General features: G+C 40.9%; 1 protein-coding gene across 1 annotated transcript in view; it reads left to right on the forward strand.

Annotated features, from left to right (window-relative positions):
- Positions 1-1,893: 1,893 nt before the first annotated feature.
- The window catches only part of HIBCH (3-hydroxyisobutyryl-CoA hydrolase), a 74,659-nt gene continuing 53,332 nt past the window's right edge, over positions 1,894-23,220 (forward strand). Inside the window, exons 1-3 of the mRNA XM_006878935.1 lie at positions 1,894-1,947; positions 7,938-8,110; positions 18,601-18,643. Of these exons, the coding sequence (XP_006878997.1) occupies positions 1,894-1,947; positions 7,938-8,110; positions 18,601-18,643 (270 nt within the window). The remainder of the gene's footprint in view (positions 1,948-7,937; positions 8,111-18,600; positions 18,644-23,220) is intronic.

Here is a 23,220-nt window from a genome sequence, read left to right on the forward strand (position 1 = left end):
AGGACTGGCCCCTCCTGACAACGTGCTCCAAGTGTGATCAATGAAGTTTCACCTGCATTGCCTCTAGGGAGCACTCGGGCTGCATGTCCTCCAGGGCAGGTTTGTCTATTCTTTTGGGAGCCCATGGACAGTCAATTTGCTTCCCCACACCACTATTTAAAGGTACTGATTCTTCTGTCAGGTTTATTCATTGCCCAACTTTCAGATGCATAAGAAAGAATTGAAAATACCAAGGCTTGGATCAGGTGCACCTTAGTCTTTAAACCAACATCCTTTAGGACTTTGGAGAGGCACTTTACTGCAGATTTTCCCCAATGCAACATGTTTTTTGATTTCTTGACTGCTCTTATTAAGGGTGCTGACTGTGGTTCGAAGTAGAATTATGTAATTGACAATTTCGATCTTTTCTCCATCTACCTATGATGTTGCCTAATGGTCCAGTGATAGGGGTTTTTGTCTTCTTGATGTTGAGATGCAATCCATATTAAAGTCTTTGATCTTCTTTAGTAAGTGTTTCAAACTGCCTTCACTTTGTGCAAGCAGGTTCTCTAAATCTGGAGCTTTAAATCTTTAAGGAAGGAGGAGACTACCCAGCTACTCCTCCAGAGACAGACAGCCTCCTCCCACAAAGACTTAAAGCCTCAGGAACACAATGAAGGGTTGCTGGGAGCTGAAATAGGATAGTGGATTTGAGGGTTTTTTTAATTATTTAATTAACAGGGAGCTCCGGTAGCCTAGTGACAAGAAACTGTGTTGCAATCCTGAAGGCATGCAATTCAAATCCACCAGATGTTCCTGGAGAAGGAGAGGCAATCTCCTCTTGTGCCAGTCAGATCCGATTCAACACTGCATAACTCATAAGCACTCAGCTGGCAGTTTATGGTTTGAACCCAGCCGTGGACCTGTAGGAGAAACAAAACGTGAGAATCAGCTTCCATAAAAATTTAGTGTTGGAAAGCCAGTCGGCATTTGTACTCTTTCCTGTAGGGGAATTATCAATTCCAAAACCGTGTGTTTTGTGTCACAAGACCTTTGTGATGTGATCCATTCCTATTTCTCCAGTGTCATTGTCAAAATACATGAAGCCACATGTTATATTCAACTTATAGAGTCTCTATATTTTAAACAGCCACTTCTGTTGGAAGGTCTGCAGACTACAAGGTGAGCACCCCAGGCTGTGGCAGGATCCAGAGGCCTGGGATAGAGGTCTGAATATATACCTAGCACCTACCACAATGTGTGTTTCATAAACAATGTTCAACTAGATGAAGCACCAAGAGAGAGGCCAACATCCTACATTTCTTCATGAAATTTCATGCAACCAAGGAAAGAGAGATAAAGGTCCTACATGTGACTGTACTTTTTTTTTTTTCACATCAAATTTTTGTTGTTGTTGTTGTCAGTCATCCACTTCCTAAAACACATGCCTCTGGAAACTCTATGAACTTTGATAAATGTCGATAATTGTAGAGAGGCTTCAGGCCTTTTGTTCATAGGGTCGCCATGAGTTGTGCTCAATTTAAAAGCAATCAACAACAACAACAACAACAACATCATGGGTATGATCCAATCTTGTTCACTGGGTTGCAATAATGATTAACACAAGCATACAAAACAAAGGTACTAATCAAAATAATAAACATATATAATGCACACTACGCAGGAGAAAGATGGACAGTTCCCTCCCATATGATTAACTGCCTCAGAAAACCTGCTGGAGGGTTTGCTATGGGTCAGTTCTGACTTAGAGGTACACAACAACAACATAGTCCACACTGCACTAAGGGCGTGATAGCTTGTAGTAGGAGAACTCAGCCTTGGGAGAAGCAGCCTAGCAGGCACTAGGGGAATGCAGAGACATATCTATATCCACATGCTTTCTGAAATGCAAGCATGAGGGCCAGGCATAATGTCTCCATTGAAAGGATCTGGATCTACTCAGACAACGTAAGATTATTGTGGAACCCACCTGCCAAATGACATAGAGCATGGTGTGGCCAGCTTGCTGATGGATGTCAGGTTGGTTTCCCTAACAGTGCCCACCTGGGGCTTGTTGGTGCCAGAATGCCTGGATTAGCTGGTAGTGTCTCATGACTATGTACCAAGTGTTGTGGAAGTGTTTCAATGCTTAACAATCATGTGGACTTAGTGGTATATTAGCTATTTGCTCCACTAACTTGCTTTGTTTACTTATTAAGACAGAATGGAAAAGAGTCAGAAGATTTCATTACCGGAGACACTTCTAAAACCAAGAAGCACTAAAAAGATCTGAAGGCTGTCAGGACCTCTCCAAATTACTGAGGAGCAATGATGCCAGTTTGAACAGTTTGTGCTTGATTCAGGTCATGGTCTTTTCAGGTATGGTGTTGGAGAAGAGTCATGAACATCCCATAGGCTACAAAAAGAACAAATAGATAAGTTGTGGAGAAAGTTCAGTGAGAATGCTCACAAAGCTTCGTCTCACATACTTTGGACATGTTGCTAGGAGAAGCTAGTCCTTGGAGAGGGTCATAATGCTTGGAAAGGTGAAAAAGAGTGAAACGAGAGGAAGAAAGTGAGAGAGAGGATGACCAGTGACCAGAGGATTGATGCAGGGACTGCAGCAATAAACTCAAGTGTGTCAACTATGGTGAGGATGGGACAGGAGAGGATAAGAGTTTAGATCTGTTGTTCATAGTTGCACTCAACTAGACGGCAGCTAACAGCAGCAACAACAACCACAACTCTTCATCCCACACCTAGAGTACAATGGAGAGTGCAGTAAGTGTCTTCGAAGTGCTGTTGGGAATTGAGAATATGATTTCCAACCAGGAAAAGTAACTTCCTTGACATTCTGTCACTCTGTTGGTTTCTCTCAACAATCTTGCACATGTTGTATGGACTTAATCAGAAGTCATTTGTATTTTACAAATTTTGTAACCTTGTTTTCTATATTCATGCCAGATTTCAAATTATTCAAATACACAGAGTGATTTGTGTACAAAGCCACTTTCCTAGTTAATAAATGTTCTCAGCAATAGTTTGTTTTTATTTTCTTTCCTTCCCATTACAAATATTTCTAAAACAGCGAGATACAAAATTTCTAAAACATGGTCGAAGAGGTGAGATAAATCATAATAAAAAATTTTTAAAAGGTGAGATAAACACACTAGTAATAGAGAGTACAGTTAACTGAATAAAAAAGAAATGTCTGGGGAAATCAAGAGTAAGATTGCTTGCAGCCTGCAAGAAGGCGTGTTGCTGTTATTGTTATGTGCCGTCGAGTCGTTTGCGACCATAGCGACCCTATGTACAACAGCCCTAAACCCTGCTCTATCCTGTGCCAATTGCATTGCCTCTGACACACCATCCTCGATTACCCCAGTCACTGAATCAATCCACCTCATAGAGGGCCTTCCCCTCCTGCGCTGTCCCTCCATCCTCCCAAGCATGATGTCCCTCTCCAAGGACCTCTCCCTCCTTACAACATGTCCAAAGTATGTCAGACGAAGCCCCAGAATCCTTGCCTCCAAGGAGTAGCCTGGTTTAACCCTCTCTAGGATGGATCTGTTTGTTTTCTTGGCAATCCATGGATGTATGTATGCAAGAAGGCGTGGGTGGTAGTAAATCAGGAAAGGAACTGAGATTAAAGCAGACTTCAATCAGGATGGTTGATGACACACTTGTCTCTCCTTTTCTTCCTTTCTTTGAGTTTAATTTACCAGTAGCTTAGCCTAGTTTTTTAAAGATTCAAAGAAAGCCTATCCTCAGGGAATGTATGAATTATTTTAGAGAGAAGATTAACACATCTTCTCTAGGCACTTGAACAGTTAGGCAAGAAGTGAGTGATGAACTATACTAATTAGAAGCATAAAAAGGAATTTAGAAAAGGAGATTTCAGTATAGTTTAGAGGATGAGATGTTTCCTGAAAGTTAAAACTTAATAGAGGTCATGGTGGCATCTGACTTTCTAATACTTCAGGGCAGTTATGAGAATCGCCATCAGCTCAAGCTGATTCCTGTGAGGTGAAGGCCAGAGACACTTTCTGTCTCAAGCATTTTGCTAATTTTGACACAGTCATCCTCCCCAATGCCCTCTGGACTTTTCTCCTCAGTTTTATAAGTCAGTGTCATGACCACACAGAACTCACACCATCCTCCTGATCATCAAGTTTATTAGGAAAATAACAGGCTACAACTTAATATCAGGATCAATTTGGAAATGACAGGAATAACTGGACAGACAGGACGTAGCTTGTCAAACAAGAAAGTCTCCTATTAGGGCACCTCTGTGTCTACTGCACACACCTCTGCAGACTAGTTCTTGGTTAATATGCTGGGTTACTAACTGAAAGATTAGTTCATGTCCACCTAGGGTGCCCTCAGAAGAAAACCCTTCTGGTTGACTTCTGAAAAAAAATCAGTCAATGAAAACTTTATGGATTGTAGTTCCATTCAGAAACACATGGTCACCAGGAGGAGGTGTCACCTCAATGGCAACCACTTTGCTGTTGGTGTTGAGTTAGTCTGCTAAGTGGAGCACCTAGGGCAGAACAAGTAACATGCTAAGGAGTCTAAGGGCAGAGATTTTAACCAAGAGCTCTTTGTCCTAGGGCTTTCCTGTAAACGATATTGGATCAGATGACCAGTTCATTTTCTTAGACACTGAGTCTGACATGATGGTGCTTCCATGTAATGATGTCAAGCAGTTGGTTAATCTGTTGAGTCTTCTCCTTTTCAGTGGGCATTTGGTTATTATATTTGACCTGGGGTAGAACTGTTTTCTTTGATTAAATACCTGGCAGAAGGTCTTAAGTGTCAGGATAATTTCCTTCTTCCTGAAATTCCCCACTGAACGCTTTCATTATGGAAAAATATATCAAAATTTTTAGTGATGATGAGGTGATTGATGCTTAACATCTGAATTGAGTTGGTTTGAGAGTAACATTCTCATAAACCAGTTTAATACCATTTCACAGACAAGTCATTCTGGTTTCAGTTAAGGTTTCTGAATTATAGAAATTATGCTTCCAAAGATAACAGTAAATTTTAGTTAAATGCTGAAAGCCTATCACTGCTAGTGAGATGCTTCTGTGTCACTGACACAATGTGGACATGGCGGTTCTATAACTTCTCCAAGAAAAGTAGAAATGGCCAATCCTAGCATGAAATAAGTTCCTGTGCCCTGGGCTAGGAATAAACGAGATCAAATGTATTTAAACTGCTTGACTCTCAAAGAGGGGGATAACAAGTTTAATTTTCAACTCTAGAAATCCTTTAACATGCCAAAAGTCTTTTGCATTAGTACCTAGTCAAATTATGCAGGTTTACCATGGGTGGCCTCACGCTTTCTAATCTGAAGGTCACTCACTTTTACTCATGGCCCTGGAGTCAGCTCACCTTCTGAGTCTATAAATAGCACAGAGATTGCCCCTCCTTCCCCCAAGAGCCTCTAGTGCATTTGAACCACCAGAGGAATCATTTCTGAATTAGCAGAGAGCTACTGCAAACTAAAGGCCAGTGGTTTGAAACCACCTGCTGCTTGCGAGAACTGCTTTCTTAAAGACTTACGGTGCCTGTAAACCTTATGGGACAATTATTCTCTGCCCCGGATGGTTGCTGCAGGTAATTTTTTTCATAGGAGAGAATTTTTTGTGTTTGCTTAACCTTGGCAAAGAAGATTTCCCAAAAGGGCCTCCAGGGACTAAAGACTTTCCTTCTCAAGCTGTTCCTGCTTGCCTTTTCCAGTCTAAGCTCCAAGTCTTCCCATGTCTTCTCCCACCTCTCACTTCCTGTCCTGAGGCCCTGTCCCAACCTCAGGCCTTTCCATATAGTCTCTGCCCCACCTTCCTTCACTGTTGTCTGAAGGCTAGAATGGGGAAAAACACACTTGGCAGAGGTTAAATAAAAACAAACACCTCAAGATTAAACCTCCTGTTGTGAAAGTACTTACCACAGCAATATGGATTACATCCCAACATCAGGAAAACAAAAGTCTCACAATTAGTAGGATAAAGATACAGAGCCAAAAGACAGAAGTTGCCAATGATTTAATTGTTGTCGGAGCCATAATTAACACTCATAATGGATGTTAGGTGTATTCGAGTCGATTGTGACTCATAGCAACTCCTATAAACAGAAGATCAGCAGAGCCCTGGCCTATCCTATGCCATTCTTACATTCTTTGCCATCCTCAAGTCCATTGTTACAGTCACTTGTGTTGTTTTAGGTACCATTGAGTACAGTTCATAGGGACCGTATGAACAGCTGACCTGAACCCTGACTTGCACCATCCTCATCATCCCTGACACACTAGAGCTCATTTCTAAAGTCACCATGTCCTTGAGAGTATTTCTTTCCTTCACTGACCCTCTATCTTTCCAAGCATGATGTCCTTTTCCAAGGAATAGCTTCAGCTAGCTATTTACCTAAATAGGAAAGACAAAATTTTGCTATCTTGCCTCCAAGGAGCACTCTGGCTGCACTTTTTTCGAAAACATATGTTTGTTCTTTTGACAGTCCATGGGATATTCAGTATTGTTTCCAGCACCACAACTCAAAGATCAGTTCTTCTTTTGCCATCTTATTCACTGTCCAGCTATCTGGTAAGATTGAGAAGGCCATGGCCTGAATCAGGTGCACCTTAGTCTTCAAACTGACATCATTGCTCTTCAGCATTTTGGAGAGGTCCCTGACAGCTCTCTTTCCCAGTGCAATGTCTCCTGATTTCCTTAGTACCAAGAGTGTTGATTATTGATCCAAGCAATCATTGACAGCTTCAATCTTTTCTACATCTATCATAATGTTGATTGTTAGTCCTGTGGTTAGGATCTTTGGCTTCTTGATGTTGATACAGAAGACTGTCGTCTTTGATCTTCTGCAGCAAGCATTACATATGATCCTCAATTTCATCAAGTTATCTTGTGTCATATGCATAATGCAGGTTGTTGATGAGTCTACCTCCAATCTTAATGCTACATTTGTCTTCATAAGACCTGGTCTTGTGAATGATTTGCTCAGTATAAAGTATGTCTAGATATGGTGGAAGGATACAACCTTGACACACACCCTTCCAGATTTTAAACCATATTCTCTTGCTTTGTTTCTTGATCTAGATATCGATTTCTCATGAGCCAAATGAAGTGTTCCGAGATTCCCATTCTTCTCAATATTAGCCAAAATTTGTTATGACACACACAAATGCCTTTGCACAGTCAAAATGCTAATAGACATTCTTCTGGTATTCTCTGCTTTCAGCCAGGATCCTTCTGACATCAGCAATGATATATCTGGTGTCACTGCCTCTTCTACAACCAGCTTGAACTTGTTAGTTCCTTGTCAATGGAATGTACTGTTATAGTAATTTTAAAATGATCTTCAACAATATTTTGCTTGCATGTTAATGCTATTGTTACTTAATTTCCATTCTGTTGGATCGTCTTTCTTTGAATAGATATTATCACTTGTGTTAACAACAGTCAAATCAAGACGTGCTGCTTTGGGAAAACGTACTGTAAAGGACCTCTTCAAAGAGCTAAAGAGCAAAGCTATCAGTTTAAACACTTAAGATTTGCCCGATCCAAGCCATGGCATTTTCAGTTGTTTCATGCATGTGAAAATAGAATAATGAGTAACACCAAAGATGCTTTCATAGTGTTGGAGTACTAATATCCCAGGACTGCCAAAAGAACAAACAAGTCTATCTCGGAGGAGGTGCAAACCCGGCTCCTTAGAGGTAAAGGCTGATGAAACTCTGTCTCAAGTTTGTTTGGGCATGTTGCCAGGAGAGGGAAATAATGGGTGGAGGGAGGGGGGGCGGAAGAGATCGCGCTGGGAAAGAGTGGAAGATTTTTTAAAAAATGGACTGAGACAATGTAATAGAAAGCTTGAGCACCACAGATACCGTGAAGAAGGCGCAGAAAGGACAAAGCTTTGAAGCTTTGATCAAATTCTTATAGGAGCGAAAGGAATCCCACTCAAAGCCATCTACCACCACCACGAAACTCTTCCCACGCGCTCAGGCGGATGTCGTAGCCCCGCCCTCTGACGCACGTACCGGAAAAAGCCCGCAGGGGCCGCTCTGGCCGCCGGGAGGACTGCTCATCTCGGTGATGCTGGGCGGTGCAGGCGGGTCTGACGTCAGTCGCGTGTTGTGACCAGTGTGCACCCCGCAGGCCGGCTGGAGGTTCCAGGGTCCTGGGGCCAGGGGATTGGCAGAGATGTGGAGGCTTCAGTCGAGGTGCGTGCACGGTGGTGACTGACTCGCCAAGGGCAGGCTAGTTAGCTGTTTCTTCCGAAGTGGGAAAAAGGTCGGAGTGGGCACTGTCTGGGCGCAGAACTCCCTGGCACTCCTTAGCTTCTGTCCCCTGTCCTCCAGCTCCCAAAGTGCAGCACCAGCGCAGCCCCAACCAGCCGCTTGGTGCAGGTCAGCCCAGCGCGCCCCTTGGCCCTCCTGTTTGCTTGTCCTTTCTTGTAGTCCCATCCTTGCCACAACACTTCACTCCATTGTCACTCTGGATCGAAGTCTTGACCACCTGACAGTTTCCTCCCTTTTAATTTTTTAAAAAGTTTAGGATAATTTGAGGACACACGTAGTTTGAACTGGGATGGTTACATTTTGTAGTATGTTTCGTGCAGCTAACAGACACGCGTGCTTTACTAGTTCCTAACACTTGTTGTCCCCTGAATCCCTGGTTTGCTGGTGTGACTTTATTGTTCAGCTTGAATAGCTCCAGCAGTCAGTACAGGTGTTGGGAAATTCCAGGCTACCATTGAAGACACTGAACAGACTTTGGTGGCCGTGTGTATATGTATAGATAGACACTGTTTAATTTTCTGACATGCAAGTCAGCTCACCTTGACCTCAGCAAAGGAAGCCTGTGGCAGTTATTGTAGAAAGTGAAGGTTAGTACCAGTAGCATCAGGTGCCAGCTATGAATACTTGAAGGGGAAACCAGTTCTACAAGATACTGGCTTCTTTCATGTGTTTGAAGGACCTCTCTTAGCTTAGTGCTAAATGTGTAAGTAAGGTTACTACCAAAAGATTGGTGGTTGGACTACACCAGCTTCTTTGTGGAAGAAAAATGGGACAATCTCCTTCCATAAACTGATGTTGTTAGGTGCGATCGAGTTGCTTGCGTCTAATGGTGATCCTATGTCCAACAGCTCTGAACCCTGCTCTATCGTGAGCCAACCTCATTGTGACATACTTACTCATTAGCTGATGCAGGGTCTCAATTCCAGACAGCTGGGTTTGATATATTTGGGTTTTAGGCTCTTTTGAAAGGTCCTGATGGCTTAGCACCAAAAGGTTGTGGGTTCAAACCCCTTGATGAGAGACTTGTATTAGCCTGCTTCTGTAATAGTACAGCCTTGGGAGCCCTGTTGGACAATTATATCCTGTCCTGTAGATAGGAGCCTGAATCAACTGGACAGTTTGGCTTTTGGTTCTTTTAAATTGGCCTTGATTAGTTTCCTCATGGAGATAGGAATGCTTCTTTGATAAAAGAATACTTCTTTTAAGAAAAGAATGGTGGTGGCTTCAGGGGAATATCACTAGTGGTTGAAACATTGTATCCACACAACTTAGTCTAAATAAGTATTTGCTATGTCAATGAAGAATTGACTTTGTTGTTGTGGCTTTCTTAAGACTTTGAAACTAGTTGTCTTAACTCAGAATTGATTTCTTGGTAGTGTGTGTGTGTGTGTGTGTTAGGTGAAAATGGTTAATGTGGCAAATAAATATATTAGCTGTTCTAGTCCACCCAGAAGTGCCTCAGAAGAAAGGCCTGGTAACCTCCTTCTGGAAAATTGGTCCTTGAAGGCCTTATGGAGCACAGTTGTACGCATACACCTGTGGGAGAGTCTTAACGTTAGAAGTAACACAATGCAACTGGTTAATTTACATAGGGAAAGAAACACTCTTCAAAGATGTTGACCTTTGAGCCATTAGTAATACTTATTCTCTTCTTCATGTTAGAGACTCTATCACTTGCATTGTCCAAACACGCTGTCCTCCAAGGAGTAGCCCCTCAGGACAGTCAGTCCCACATATGTGAGTCACAGTCTCAGAATCTTTACTTCTAAGTGATAGTCTTGGCTGCATTTCTTTCAAGACAGATTTGTTTCCTCTTTTGGCAATCCATGATATATTCAGCAGATTGAAACCTTGCATTAACTGGCTATCTCTAACATGATAACTCAAAAGCTTAGTTCTTCATTAGTCTTCTTACTTCAGTGTCCAGCTTTTACATGCATGTCAAGCAGGATCAGACACACATTAGTCTGAAATGGGCATCCTTGCTTTAAGCACTTCAAAGAAGTCCTTGACCGGAGATTTCTGCAGTGCCATACATCTTAAGATTTCTTGACTGTAACTTCCATGGATGTTGATTACGGATCCAAGTAAAATGAAACAGTGAATACTCTACTTTTTAGTGCATTTAAAAAACATTGAAAAGACAAACACACTATACTGATAGACATTTTGACATACATTGCAAAGTACCACCCATTTGATAGAACAACACCTTGTTATATGGAACTTGAATTTTTAATATAAGTGGCTTTAGGAGGTTGGTATGTAACTAAGTATTGCCTGGGAGAGCAGTTGTAAGCTCTAAGTAGGACAATTATAACCTGAAACTGCCAAACAAAGTTTTTTAAAATAATTTTTTGGGATAGAAAAGTTAATGTCAGATTTCACACAACAGAAAGGTATGAATTAGAACAAATGGAAACTTTGTGATTATACAGAATCTGGGAAGTAACTTAGCTGTTGTCCCTGTTGTGTACTGTTGAGAGGGAAATGGCTCACAGCTGACCCTCCAGCGGGTTGTTATGCACCAGAGAATTGGACAGTGACTAAGAAGGATAGAAGGAGAATTGATGCCTTTGAGCTTTGATGTGGGAGGAGAGTATTGAGGATACCAAGGACTGCTAGGAAAACAAACAGATTCATCCTGGAAAGGGTCAAACCAGGCTTCTCCTTGGAGGCAAGGATTCTAAGGCTCCGTCTAACATACTTTGGACATGTTGTAAGGAAGGACTGGTCCTTGGAGAGGGATGTCATGCTTGGGAGGGTGGAGGGACAGCACAGGAGGGGAAGGCCCTCTATGAGGTGGATTGATTCAGTGACTGGGGTAATAGGGATGGGTGTATCGGAGACGGTGCGATTGGCATAGGACAGAGCAGAGTTTAGAGCTGTTGTCCATAGGGTCGCTATGAGTCACAAGCGACTCGATGGCACATAACAACAACAACAACAACAACAAATTGCATAGGAGGGGATTGCCCATCTTTCTTCCATGGAGCATCTGGTAGATTTGAACTGTATTCCTTTTGGTTGACAGTGGAACACCTTACCACCAAGTCTCTAGAGCTTCCTTAAGGGGTTTAGTTTTGTTTTGTTTTGTTGAGATACTTTTGTGATCAGTAAAGGGTCTTGCCTAGTGCTTTGTAGCTGACATTTGGTATGATGATGTTAACCTGTCTTTTCAATTTGTAGAAGATGTTTAATGATCATTCTTTTGAAGTTTTTATCAGGAAGTCTCATTTTTTTTCTTAAATTAGTCATTATGCATTTCTTTTTTTAAGCATTTTTTAATTTTAATTATGGTTTTAATGAAAGTTTACAGAAAAATTGGATTTTCATTCATTCATTGTTACACATTTTCTTTCCTATCCCCTCCCCCAGTTCAGTCTCTTTTTTAAAATATGCATTGTTGCACAATTTCCTCCCTTCCCCCTTTCCCACTCCCTCCCTCAGTCCTCTTCGCAGTATACCTCTTATTCTGGACCATTGTCTCACATATAATGCCTAATCGTACATTCCTTTTAAACAATTCTCTCCCTCATCTGTTCCAATACAGTGTTAATTATCTATCAAGTCTTTTCCTATTCTCCCAACCTCCCATGTCGGTTCTGCTTCATAACAGTGGTATTAGGCAATATTTGTCCTTTTGAGACTGAGACATTTCACTCGGGCTAATGTCCTCCAGGGTCATCTGTCACTGTCTGATCGCCAGCAACCTGCAGAGACACCCTGATGGGAGTAAGCACGACGGAGATACACCACTCCGGGAGAGGATCAGAGAGTCAATCCAGTTCAATTTTATTGATAACTGCACTGCATTTATATACACAGGAAGACAGAATAGGGTGGTCTTACAGACGTGAGACATGTGGATTGGCTAGGAGAACTTCAGCCTCTTGCAGATCACTCTCAGCTCAACAGAAGTGGCAGCCGTCTTCCCAGTTGGCGAGCTTTCTCAAACTGGTACAACCAAACACACGGGAGCTTTCTCTACCTCATATTAAAGGCCTTCGGGAGGCTTGCACTTATCTGGAGCTTAGGCGATCTGCCCTGGCCAGAGACCCTCCCTTCCTCCCCAACATTCCACAGTAGTCATCCATGTTGTGTAATGTTTTACAAGTTCATTATTTCTCTGTGATACATAATATTCCATTGAGTGAATATACCACACTTTTTGTAGTCATTCGTTCGTTAATGAGCACTTGAGTTGCTTCTATCTCTTTGCTATTGTGAATAACACAGCAATTAACATGGATGTGTATACATCTGTTTGGATGGTGGTTGTGGTTTCTTTAGGGGTATTTCCAGCAGAGCAAGTACTGGGTCAAATGGTATTTCTATTTCCAACTTTTTGAGAAAGCACCAAACTGCCTTTCATAGTGGTTGCATCATTTTACAATCCCACCAGCAGTGAATAAGGGTTCCAATCTTTCCAAAACCTCATCAGGGTTTGTTATTTGCTGCTCTGTTAAATATTGCTATTACTGCTGGACCAGTGTTTTATCTTTTTTTCTCAGAAAAGTTTTGAGGTTTTTTTACTTTGTTCACTCTTTTAGGCCATTTTATCCTTATTTTTTTTTAGTGGCTTAAAGTTAACTGTTGCCTCTAAGAAACAATGTGGTAGTCTTGTCTTTGTATGATTTTGTTTTGATCTGATTAAGCTGTTTAAGTGTGTTGTGTTCCTTGCTAATTTGCTAATTCTTAATTTTTCATCTCCTCTGTCTCGTGGGCTGTTAGAGGATGGATGTGTGTATGCAGTTCTCTGTTCACTGTATATATAAGCAGTTGAAGGCAGAGTGGGCTGTATTGTGCAGTATTTCATTGGTGAAGCAGGAGCTGCTTTTCACATTTCTTGTGGGTGAAGCTGCAAAAGGTGCAAATGTGGCTAGATATCATTGCCTGATTGGGGGGGGGGCAAAACAAAATACTTCTCTCAAAACAAAACAAGACTAATGCTATTAGAAATTAGAAAAACCAAAACTGGGAGGATACAAAAGGAAAGTGAATGTGGATGTTGTTGTTGGGTGACATCAAGTCACTCATAGCAACCCTACAAACAACAGATCCAAACCTCGCCCTCTCCTGTACCATTCTCTCCATCTCTGATAAGCTTGAGTCTTTTTGTTACAATCACTGTGGCAATCTTATCTTGCTGAGAATCTTCTTCTTTCTCTGACTTTTCACCATTCTCAGCATGATGGCTTTTTCCAAGGATTTTCTCCTTTTGACAACATGCCCAAAGTACATGAGATCAAGCTTCACCATCCTTGACGCTAAGGGACACCCGGGCTGCACTTCCTCCAAGACACACTTGCTTGTTCTTTTGGCCGTCCATGGGGTATTCAGCACTCTGCTCCACAACTCAGAGACCTCAGTTCATCTTTTGTCATCCTTACTCACAGCCCAACTTTCAGATGCATGGGAAGGAATTGAAATGACCATGGCTTGAATTAGAAGCACCTTAGTCTTTAAACTGACACCTTTGCTCATTAGCCCTTGGATGAAGTGTTTTGTTGTTATGTGCTGTCGAGTTGCTTGTGATTCATAGTGACCGGATGTACGACAGCTCTGAACCCTGCTCTCTCCTGAGTCAACCTTATTATCTCTGACACACCTACCCTCATTACCGCAGTCACTGAATCAAGTCAACTCATCAAGGATCTTCCTCTCTTGCACTGTTTTTCCACCCTCTCAAGCATGATGTTCCTCTCCAAGGACTGGTCCCTCCTTGCAACGTGTCCAAAGTACGTTAGAGGAAGTTTCAGAATCCTTGCCTCCAAGGAGTAGCCTGGTCTCACCCTCTCCAGGATGAACCTGTTTGCTCTCCCAGCAGTCCATGGTTTATTCAATACTCTTCTCCAGCACCACAGCTCAAAGGCATCAATTCTCCTTCTGTCATCCCTAGTCATTGTCCAGCTTTCTGATAGCAAGTGAGCCTATATCAGGCTCACCTTAGTCTCCAGACTGACGTCATTGCTCTTCAGTACTCTGGAGAGGTGTTTAGAGCAGGTTTTCTCATTATAACATATCTTTTGACTTTTTTTTACTATTCTCAAATGCTTTCATTATACAAAATACAGCAAATACTTGCACTCTGCATTTAATTAGGCCTATACTTAAACAATTTTATATTTGTTTTCGTACAGTATTCATATACATTGTGTTTCATCTAATCGGTCCTATACGTTGTGTTTTATAAAACCAAATGTCTTGATTTCTTCACTGCTATTACTGTGGGTGTTGATTATGGATCTGAGCGAAACGAAATCATTGACATCTTTATATTTTTCTCCATCTATTATGTTTTTTTGCCTATTGATCTGGTGGTGAGAAGTTTTGTTTCCTTGATGTTGAAATGTGATCCATATTGAAGGTTGTTATCTTTGAGCAAGTGCTTCAAGTCTTCTCCACTTTCTGTAAGCAAGATTGTGTCATCTGCATGATGCAGGTTGTTAAGGAGCCTTCGTCTGATTTTGATGCCATTTTTTTTCCATATTGTCTAGTTTCTTGAGTTATTAGCTTGACACAGGGACTCAGTAGGTATGGAAAATGGATACAATCCTGACTCACACCTTTCCTAATTTTAAACCATTCAGTGTTTCTTTGTTCTGTTAGGACAGCAGCTTGTTGGTTTAGATATAGGTTTCACATGAGCACAGTTGTTCTGAGATTTCTAGTCTCTCAGTATTAGTGATAGTTTGTTATGATCCATGGAGTCAAATGCTTTTGCATAGTCAATAACAGAGATAAACATCTTTCTGGTCCTCTCAGCTTTCAGCAAGGATCCACCTGACAGCAGCAGTGATATCCCTTGTGCCATAGTCTTTTCTGACACATCAGGCCTGAAGGCAGCAGTACTCTGGGTTCTAGCTCAAGCCGTCTAGATGTGACAGAATCTTGCATTATATCCACACCCACACCACTGGACCCAGTCAGAAATATACATGTATGCACAGGTAGTTAGAAAACCACCGAGCGAGATGAGGAGAGCAAGGGACTGGCCATAGATGTGCCGTCAGCTGGACCTTGAGAACCCTTTTCTGTGGCCTGAGCATGATTCAAAGTTAAAACAATGGCAGAACACAGGATAGTGAGAATGGTGTCGGATCAGGCAATATTTATTCTGTTGTTGACAGGGTTTCTGTGAGTTGACAGCTCCTATATGGATTCCAGTTTTTCCATTTGTTATACCATCTTCATAAATCAAACTTTGATTGTACCTCCAAAATTTCCTTGTTGTTGTTATGTGCCGTCAAGTCACCTGCGACTTATAGCAACTCTATGTACAACAGCCCTAAACTCCGCCCTATCCTGTGTCGATCTCACCATCTCCGACACACCTACCCCCATTACCCCAGTCACTGAATCAATCTATCTCACCAAGGGTCTTCCTCTCCTGTGCTGTCCCTCCCCCCTCGCAAGCATGACATCCTTCTCCAAGGACTGGCCCCTCCTTACAACATGTCCAAAGTATGTCAGACGAAGCTTCAGAATCCTTGCCTCCAAGGAGCAGTCTGGCTTCACCCTCTCCAGGACAAATCTGTTCATGGTATGTTAAATACTCTTCTCCAACACCACAGCTCAAAGGCATCAATTCTCCTTCTATCATCCCTAGTCATTGTCCAGCTTTCTGATGCATACATAGCAAGTGATTGCAAAGACCATGGCCTGTATCATTAATAGTGATGGGTGACTGAAATGTGAAATTTGTGAACAGAGAAGAAGGATCAGTAGTTGGAAAGCATGGACTTGGTGACAGAAATGAAGCTGGAGAAAGAATGAGAATTTTGCACAATCAACAGTTTATTTGCTGCAAATACATTTTACAGTAAACATAAATGCAGGTTATACACATGGATCTCACCTGATGGTATGCATAGGAATCAGATAGATTACAACTGTGGAAAGAACTGCTGGAGAAGCTCAATGTCAGCTGTGAATACTAGGCCTGGTGCTGATTGTGGAACAGATCACCCACTACTCATATGCAGTTTTATAAGCTGAAGCTAAGGAAAGTGAAATCAAGCCCACAGGAACCAAAATACGACCTTGAGTCTATCCCACCTGAATTTAAGAACCATCTCAGGCACAGGTTTGAGGCCTTGAACTTGAACAAAATTTCCTTAGTGTAACTTTTTTCTGTAAGTACCAGGTTCAGTGTCATAGCTCAGTATTTCAGATTGCTTACTGGAAAGACTGATTTTATCAAGGGTATTGATTATGGATCTCAGCAAGATGAAATCATTAACTGCTTCAGTCTTCTCTCCATCTATCATGATGCTTCCTGTTGGCATGGTAGTAAGGATTTTTGTTTTCTTGATGTTGAGATGTACTCCATATTGAAAGCTTTTGTCTTCTGTAGAAGTCCCTCTTTGCCTGGAAGCTCTGCTGAAGTTTGTTCAATGTCAAAGCCACATGCAAATGTGAGCTGACAGACAAGGGACAGACAATAGATAAAAATCCAGGTTTTTTTGTGCATTAACTAGGCGATGGACACAGTGGCAATGGTTGTGGAGCATCCCGTCCCTCGGGAAATGTCTCTGGGATGCTGGGCCACACCATCCTGTGCCTTCTGCCCTGCCTGTAGGATATGGGTGGGTGGGTGGGCTCCTCCTGGCACATGTGTGGAGGTCACCAGGCAAGCAGGAACCTGCTTCTGTGCAACCTAGGGCCATTCAGCTAAGAACTGCTGTTAGAAGGGGCAAAAGGGAGAAAGAAAAAGAGGCATCAGATAGGGTGCTTGGAAAAAAATGCATGCAAGCTTCATGGCATCCCAAAGTTATTATACTAGGCCTGCAGCCTCCACTTTGATGGGGCTGAGTGCTCAGCCAGAGTCTTGGTGCACGTGGAGGAAGTCTTGTGCCCCAGTGACCTACCAGGCCCAGAGGGCAGACGGGCTCTAGGATCCTGAACACAGTCCAGCGTAAGCATTGCTGAGGAGTAGAGCCCTGGCGATGGGTAGTGGATTCAATAAGAAAGCACTGGCCCAGTACAGAAGGAAAATGAAGTGATTAAACCTTTCTTCCCACTCTACCCAGTCATACAACTGGCTTGATCCAGCTTTGTCTCCTCTAAGTCACCTCTTTCACAGAGGTACAGTCTGTACCTGGACTCATCACAGTAATGAGTGTATAAATCTTAGTTTTTATTGATCCTTAAGATTTTATTTCTCTTTTTTAAATTTATTATTAATTTCAATGAAAATTTACAGAGACTTTGGATTTCCATTCATTCTTTGTTGCACTGTTCTCCCCTCCCAACCCTCTCACCTAGTACACAACCCTCTTGGAAAAGCAAAAGAAAAATTCTTTCATTGTTTTACAATCCCTCCTCCCAGGTCCCCTCCACTAGGCAGCCTTCGCTCTGGACTCTTGTCATGACAAAAATACCTAATCACATATCCCTTTAAAACAGTTTTCTCCCTCATCTGTTTCACTGCAGTATACATTATTGAACCCATCTTTCTCAATCTCCCCCCAACCCCGAGGTCAGTCCTGTTTTACAACAGTGGCACCATGCAGTATTTGTCGTTTTGTGACTGAGATACTTCACTCAGCGTAATGTCCTCCAGGGTCACCCAATTTGAATAATATTGCATGAGTTCATTGTTTTTCAATGCCGCGTAGTATTCCATTGTGTGAATATAGCACAGCTTCTCTATCCATTCATTTGTTGATGGGTATTACGTTGTTTCCAACTCCTTGCTATTGTTAACAAAGCTGCGATAAATATGGGTGTGCATAAGATTTTATTTCTTAATAAAAATATGCACATACAGATGGTCTGAAAAAAAATTCCTCCATTTTTGTGTAACTCCATTTTTCACATAATGTCCTGGTTTGGGCATCTGACTGTATTAATAAGTGAGGAGTGAGTGTATTTGCTTTTGAGGGTTTAAAGACTTTTTGGCATAAAGATTATATCAAGGCAACAGTTCAAGGATTTACCAAGCCTCCATGGCTTCAAAAAATCAAGAGTCCATTAAAATGTAAAATTTTGATCTGTAAAATTCATCCTTCTTTGATCAAATTCTTGTGTTTAATTTTTTATCACAATATTGAAAAATAGCCAGGCACCATCCACTTCATCAGTTCTCATAGTAAAGAATGTGTTTGTTCATGGAGGCAATTAACGACACATTCCATTTTCTCCTATTCTTCATGCTCCTTCTGCTGCTCTAGGTGAAGAGATTATTGTGCAGTTGCTATGATACCTTTTAAAAGAAGCTAGAAAGGGAAAATAAGTACAGAGTGTTTGCAAGTAGAGACATGACTTCTCATATTACTGTTTATTGTAATTTTTTTCAGACTTAATTCACTCAAAAGGACAAATATCATACTGCAGCATCTGGTAAGTTTGGACTTTGTTTTACTGGCATTCTTGTGATATGTAACTTCAGATGTTGTTGTTATAGGACAGACCTGAGGGTGACAAGTTTTGCTGACATTGGTACATTGATTTCTAGTTTTTAGTACCTGGCCTTGATACCAGGATTGTGTAGTAGTTTAACTGTTGGGCTGCTAACTGAAAGGCTGCCAGTTTGAGCTACCAACTACTGTGGGTGGAAAGGTGAGGCATTCTCCTTTGATTGAAATTTGCGGCCTTGGAAACCTGATGGAGGGTTTTGATTTAGTCCTGACACAAATATATTTTGATAGGTAGCCTGAGGTTATGATTACGCATGAGGTATATGATTATAAGGTTATGAGGTGTATGATTATAAGGTTATGACCATATATCTTCAAGAAGTCTGGTTGGATTTAAACTCAGGAGACCAGGCTCCATAGATTTAACTACTGGCAGAATAAGTGTTCTACAGAGTAAATAACTACTGTAGAACGTGTATCAGTTAAACCTGAATGGATAAGGTGATGTGAAGACTGGAATATGCATTCTTGCTTTTGTTTATTTCAGTAAGCTGACATGGGGCTGGGAAATTTCATGGGAAAAATTTTGGAACAGTATCAGAGATTCATGTTCATATTTGTGTACACCCGAGGGGTGGGGAAATGTGATAGAATCCTGATCATTTGGGGACTCTATGACCTGGGCCGTAAACCACCTTGAGGGAAGAAACAAACTCTCTGTTATAAGGATCTGAGGGCTATGCCATTCTGGATCACAATGTTGATTTTTAAATGTGCTTCATGAATGATAAAGAGACTGTACTCCAAGCAAAATGGTTAGGACTTACTTGTGAGAATACTGATCACCATTCGGAGATACTAAATAGGGAACAGAATGCAGAAAGAATGCCAAGGGGCTGAATTTTTGCCTATAGGGATTGCGGAGCTAATGAAAGCCCGTCACACCTGCTAATGAGCTCTCTCGTTTGTATCCATAGACTGATTTGGGATAGTCTTACTACAAAAATATTTGTTGAAAGATTCCCTATAGTGATCATTTTAAGCTGTTAGGGAGCATTTTATGAACCTAAAACTCATTTCTTCATAACCTGAACATGAAAATAACATGCTTGCCTTCTTCCAACCCAGAAAGTAGTTCAATATAGTATGAAAATATATTGGCTAGATTGCATGAAATGTTATTGCACATATTGTATTCATGATGACAACTGTCTTATCCTGTATACTTGGATGGTAACCTCTGAGCACCCAACTTACAATCTGTGCCATTTGAACAGAACTCTTTAAAATACCTTGTATGCAAAGACCTTAAAGAAATACTTTGATACACTATTCTGGACAGGAGAGTTCTTGACCCAAAAAATGAAAAGTGAAAGAGGTAGAAATATGCACTAATAAAGTGTGATAAAAAGGCCCCAAAATTACAGTTATGAGCAAAAGTGAAGATGATGTTGGCTTTTCAATGGAAACATCTGGAGGTGGTTGTCGTAAGGTGCCTGTTAGTCCTCTATAATTTATAGCAGCCATGTGAACAGACTTGAACCTTGCTCTATCCTAAGCCACAGCCCCGCTATCTCTGATATGCTCAAACCCATTGTTCTGTAATCCATGTTGTTGCGGGTCTTTCACTGACATTTCTAAGCATAATGTCTTTTCCTGAGGACTGGCCCCTCTCGATAACATACAGAAAGTCTGTGAGATGAAGTTTCACCATCCTTGCCTCTAAGGAGCATTGTGGTTGTACTTCCTCTAAGGAACACTTGTCTATTCTGTTGGCAGTTCCTGGAATATTCAATATTCTTCTCCAGCATCTCAATTAAAAGACATTAATTATTCTTCCATCACCCATACTCATTGTTCAACTTCGAGATGCATAGGAAGCCATTGAAAATACTACGGTTTGGATCAGATGCACCTTAAATCTTTAGACTGACATTACTCTTTAGTAGTGTAAAGACTTCTTTGACAACATGTTTTCACAATGTAACATGTTTTAAAACACTGTTAGCAAGAGTGTTGACTGTAGATGCAAGTAAAATGAAATTGTTGACAACTTCAATCTTTTCTCCTTCTGTCAAGATATTGCTTCTTGGTCCACTGGTGAGGATTTTGTTTTCTTGATGTTGAGATATAATCCATATTGAATGCTATTGCCTTTGATCTTCTGCAGCAAGTGCTTCAAATTCTCACTTTCTTCAAGCAAGGTGGCATAACTGGTATAATGGAGATTACTGAGCACTTTAGATAAGTCTTCCTTCAATCCTGTAGCCACAGTCTTCTTTATATAGTTCAGCTTCTTGAATGATGTATTCAGCCTACAGATTGAATAATAGGTGTAGAGAAAGGCTACAACCCTGGCACACACCTTTCCTGATTTTAAACCATACAGTGTTCCTTTATTCTATTCATATAACTGTTTCTTGGCCAATATATAGGTTTCACATGAGCATAGTTAAGTGTTCTAGGATTCCTGTTCTTCTCAATGTTGTCCATAATTTGTTATCTACACAAACAAATGCCTTTGGATAATCAATAAAACACAAGTAAACATCTATTTTATATTCTCTGTTTTCAGCCAAAATCCATCTAACATGAGCAGTAATGTTCTGAGACCACTACATCTTTCTGAATCCAGGTTGAATTTCTGGCAGTTCCCTGTCAATATTCTAGCCATTTAAACATAATTTTGAGCATGTTTTTAGTATAGTTTCATCCTTATGTCCATTATTTTCTCTACAGATTAGTATTGCCACTCTTGCTTTCTTATAGATGCCATTTGCTTGGTATATTTTTCCAGTCTTTGATTTTGAATCTGTATTTTTCCTTGTTTCTTAGATGTTTCTCTTGTAGACAACATATTAATGGACTTTGTTTTTTTAAGTCTATTCTACTACTCTTTTTCCTCTAATTGGTGCATTTAAACCGGTCACATTAAGTGTGATTATTGACAGGCCAGGCTTTGTTGTTGCTATTTTGCTGTTTCTTTTTCCTTTCTTATTGGTTGCATTGATCCAACCTTTTCCCTTTTGTGTCTCCGTGGGAGAACTTCCTTTAGTATTTCTTGTAGAGTTGGTCTTGTTTTCACAAGTTCTTTATGTTCCTGCTTTTCTGTAAATGATGAAATTTCTCCTTCGTGTTTGATGGAGAGTTTTGATGGGTACAGGATCCTTGGCAGGCAGTTGTTTTCTTTCAACCTTCTGTATAAACCATACCATTAGCTTCTTGCTCACATGGTTTCTGCTGAAGAGTTGGAGCTGAATCTAGTTGGTTCTCCTTTGTAGGTGACTCTTTGTTTTTCTCATGATGCTCTTAGCATTCTATCCTTACCTTGGATTTGGGAGAATTTTATTATATCTTGTTATTTTTTATTTGGGTTCTGGTCTGTTTAGAGTTTCCTGAGCTTCTTGAATGTGGATTTTCTCATTTTTCATGATACATGGGAAGATTTCTTCAGTTACCTCTTCTACAATTTTTTTCAGTGCTTTTCTCCCACCCTTCTTTTTCTATAATTCTAATCATACAAATGTTGTTCAGTTTCATGTCACCCCATATGATTCTAATATTTTCTTCATTTCCCTTCCATCTTCTATTTTTTTTTTCTACTAGTAGGTTCTCATTGCTTGTTTGATTCTCTGTTTCATCTCTTTTATTACACTTTTTTTGCCCCTCCAGTTTGGTGAAAAAACCTTTCATTTTCAGTCTTCATATACTGGATTGCTTTTTTGTGCATTTCTGGTTTTTTTCTAGTGCTGTATTGGTTGTACCCTTTCTGTCTTATGATATTTTAAATTCTTGTACCACTTTAATTATAGTTTCATTCTTTCTTCCATCATTTGTATCTTCTTTAATAGCAGTTCATGTAACTCCAGTCTATATATTTCTCCTGGCTCCCTGTCACTTGAGTAGTCATTGTATTTATGGTTTCAATTTTCTCTTCCATCATTTGTAACTTCCTCAGTGGCTGTTCATGTAATTCCATGTCTGTATATTTCTTCTGCCTCCCTATCTTTATGGTATTCAGTTGGGTATACAATCTGATCTGGGTTTGGGGGTTTTTTGTTGGTACTTTTGTTTTTTCGGAGAAGGTTTATTTTGATTTTTGGTAATGTTTGAACCTGGCAGCTGCTTCATTTACATTATATCATGTTCTTGTTAAATGTGAGGCAGTTTCTGTTATGTTTGTGTAGGTTGTTGGCAATTCTCTATGTTTATGATGTTGTTGATATGTTGCAGACTTTAAGTATTGGTCCTGATTCACATTCCCAGTGGCAATCTTCCCTACTAATCACCTATAGACAACTCTGTTCTTCATTTCCTATGGCAGAGTTATCTTCTGGTTGTCCTCTGAGAGTCTGGGAACCTCTCTGTCTTGTTCTGTAGCTTGATGAGAGGGGAGTGTTTTATCCAGAATTAGGCAAAGGCCTAGGAGGGCTGTCCAGACTGTTATGTTCAGGGAGAAGACCCAGGGAAGTGGCAAAGTCTGAACAGTGGAGCCCCCAAGTCTCAGATGGTGCTGACAGCCAACTAGTGCAGCCTTCTCGTCTCCTGAGGCTTGTCAGG

Source organism: Elephantulus edwardii, unplaced genomic scaffold (assembly GCF_000299155.1).
Source record: "Elephantulus edwardii isolate Elephantulus edwardi_28Jun2011 unplaced genomic scaffold, EleEdw1.0 scaffold00001, whole genome shotgun sequence".
NCBI classification, from domain to species: domain Eukaryota; kingdom Metazoa; phylum Chordata; class Mammalia; order Macroscelidea; family Macroscelididae; genus Elephantulus; species Elephantulus edwardii.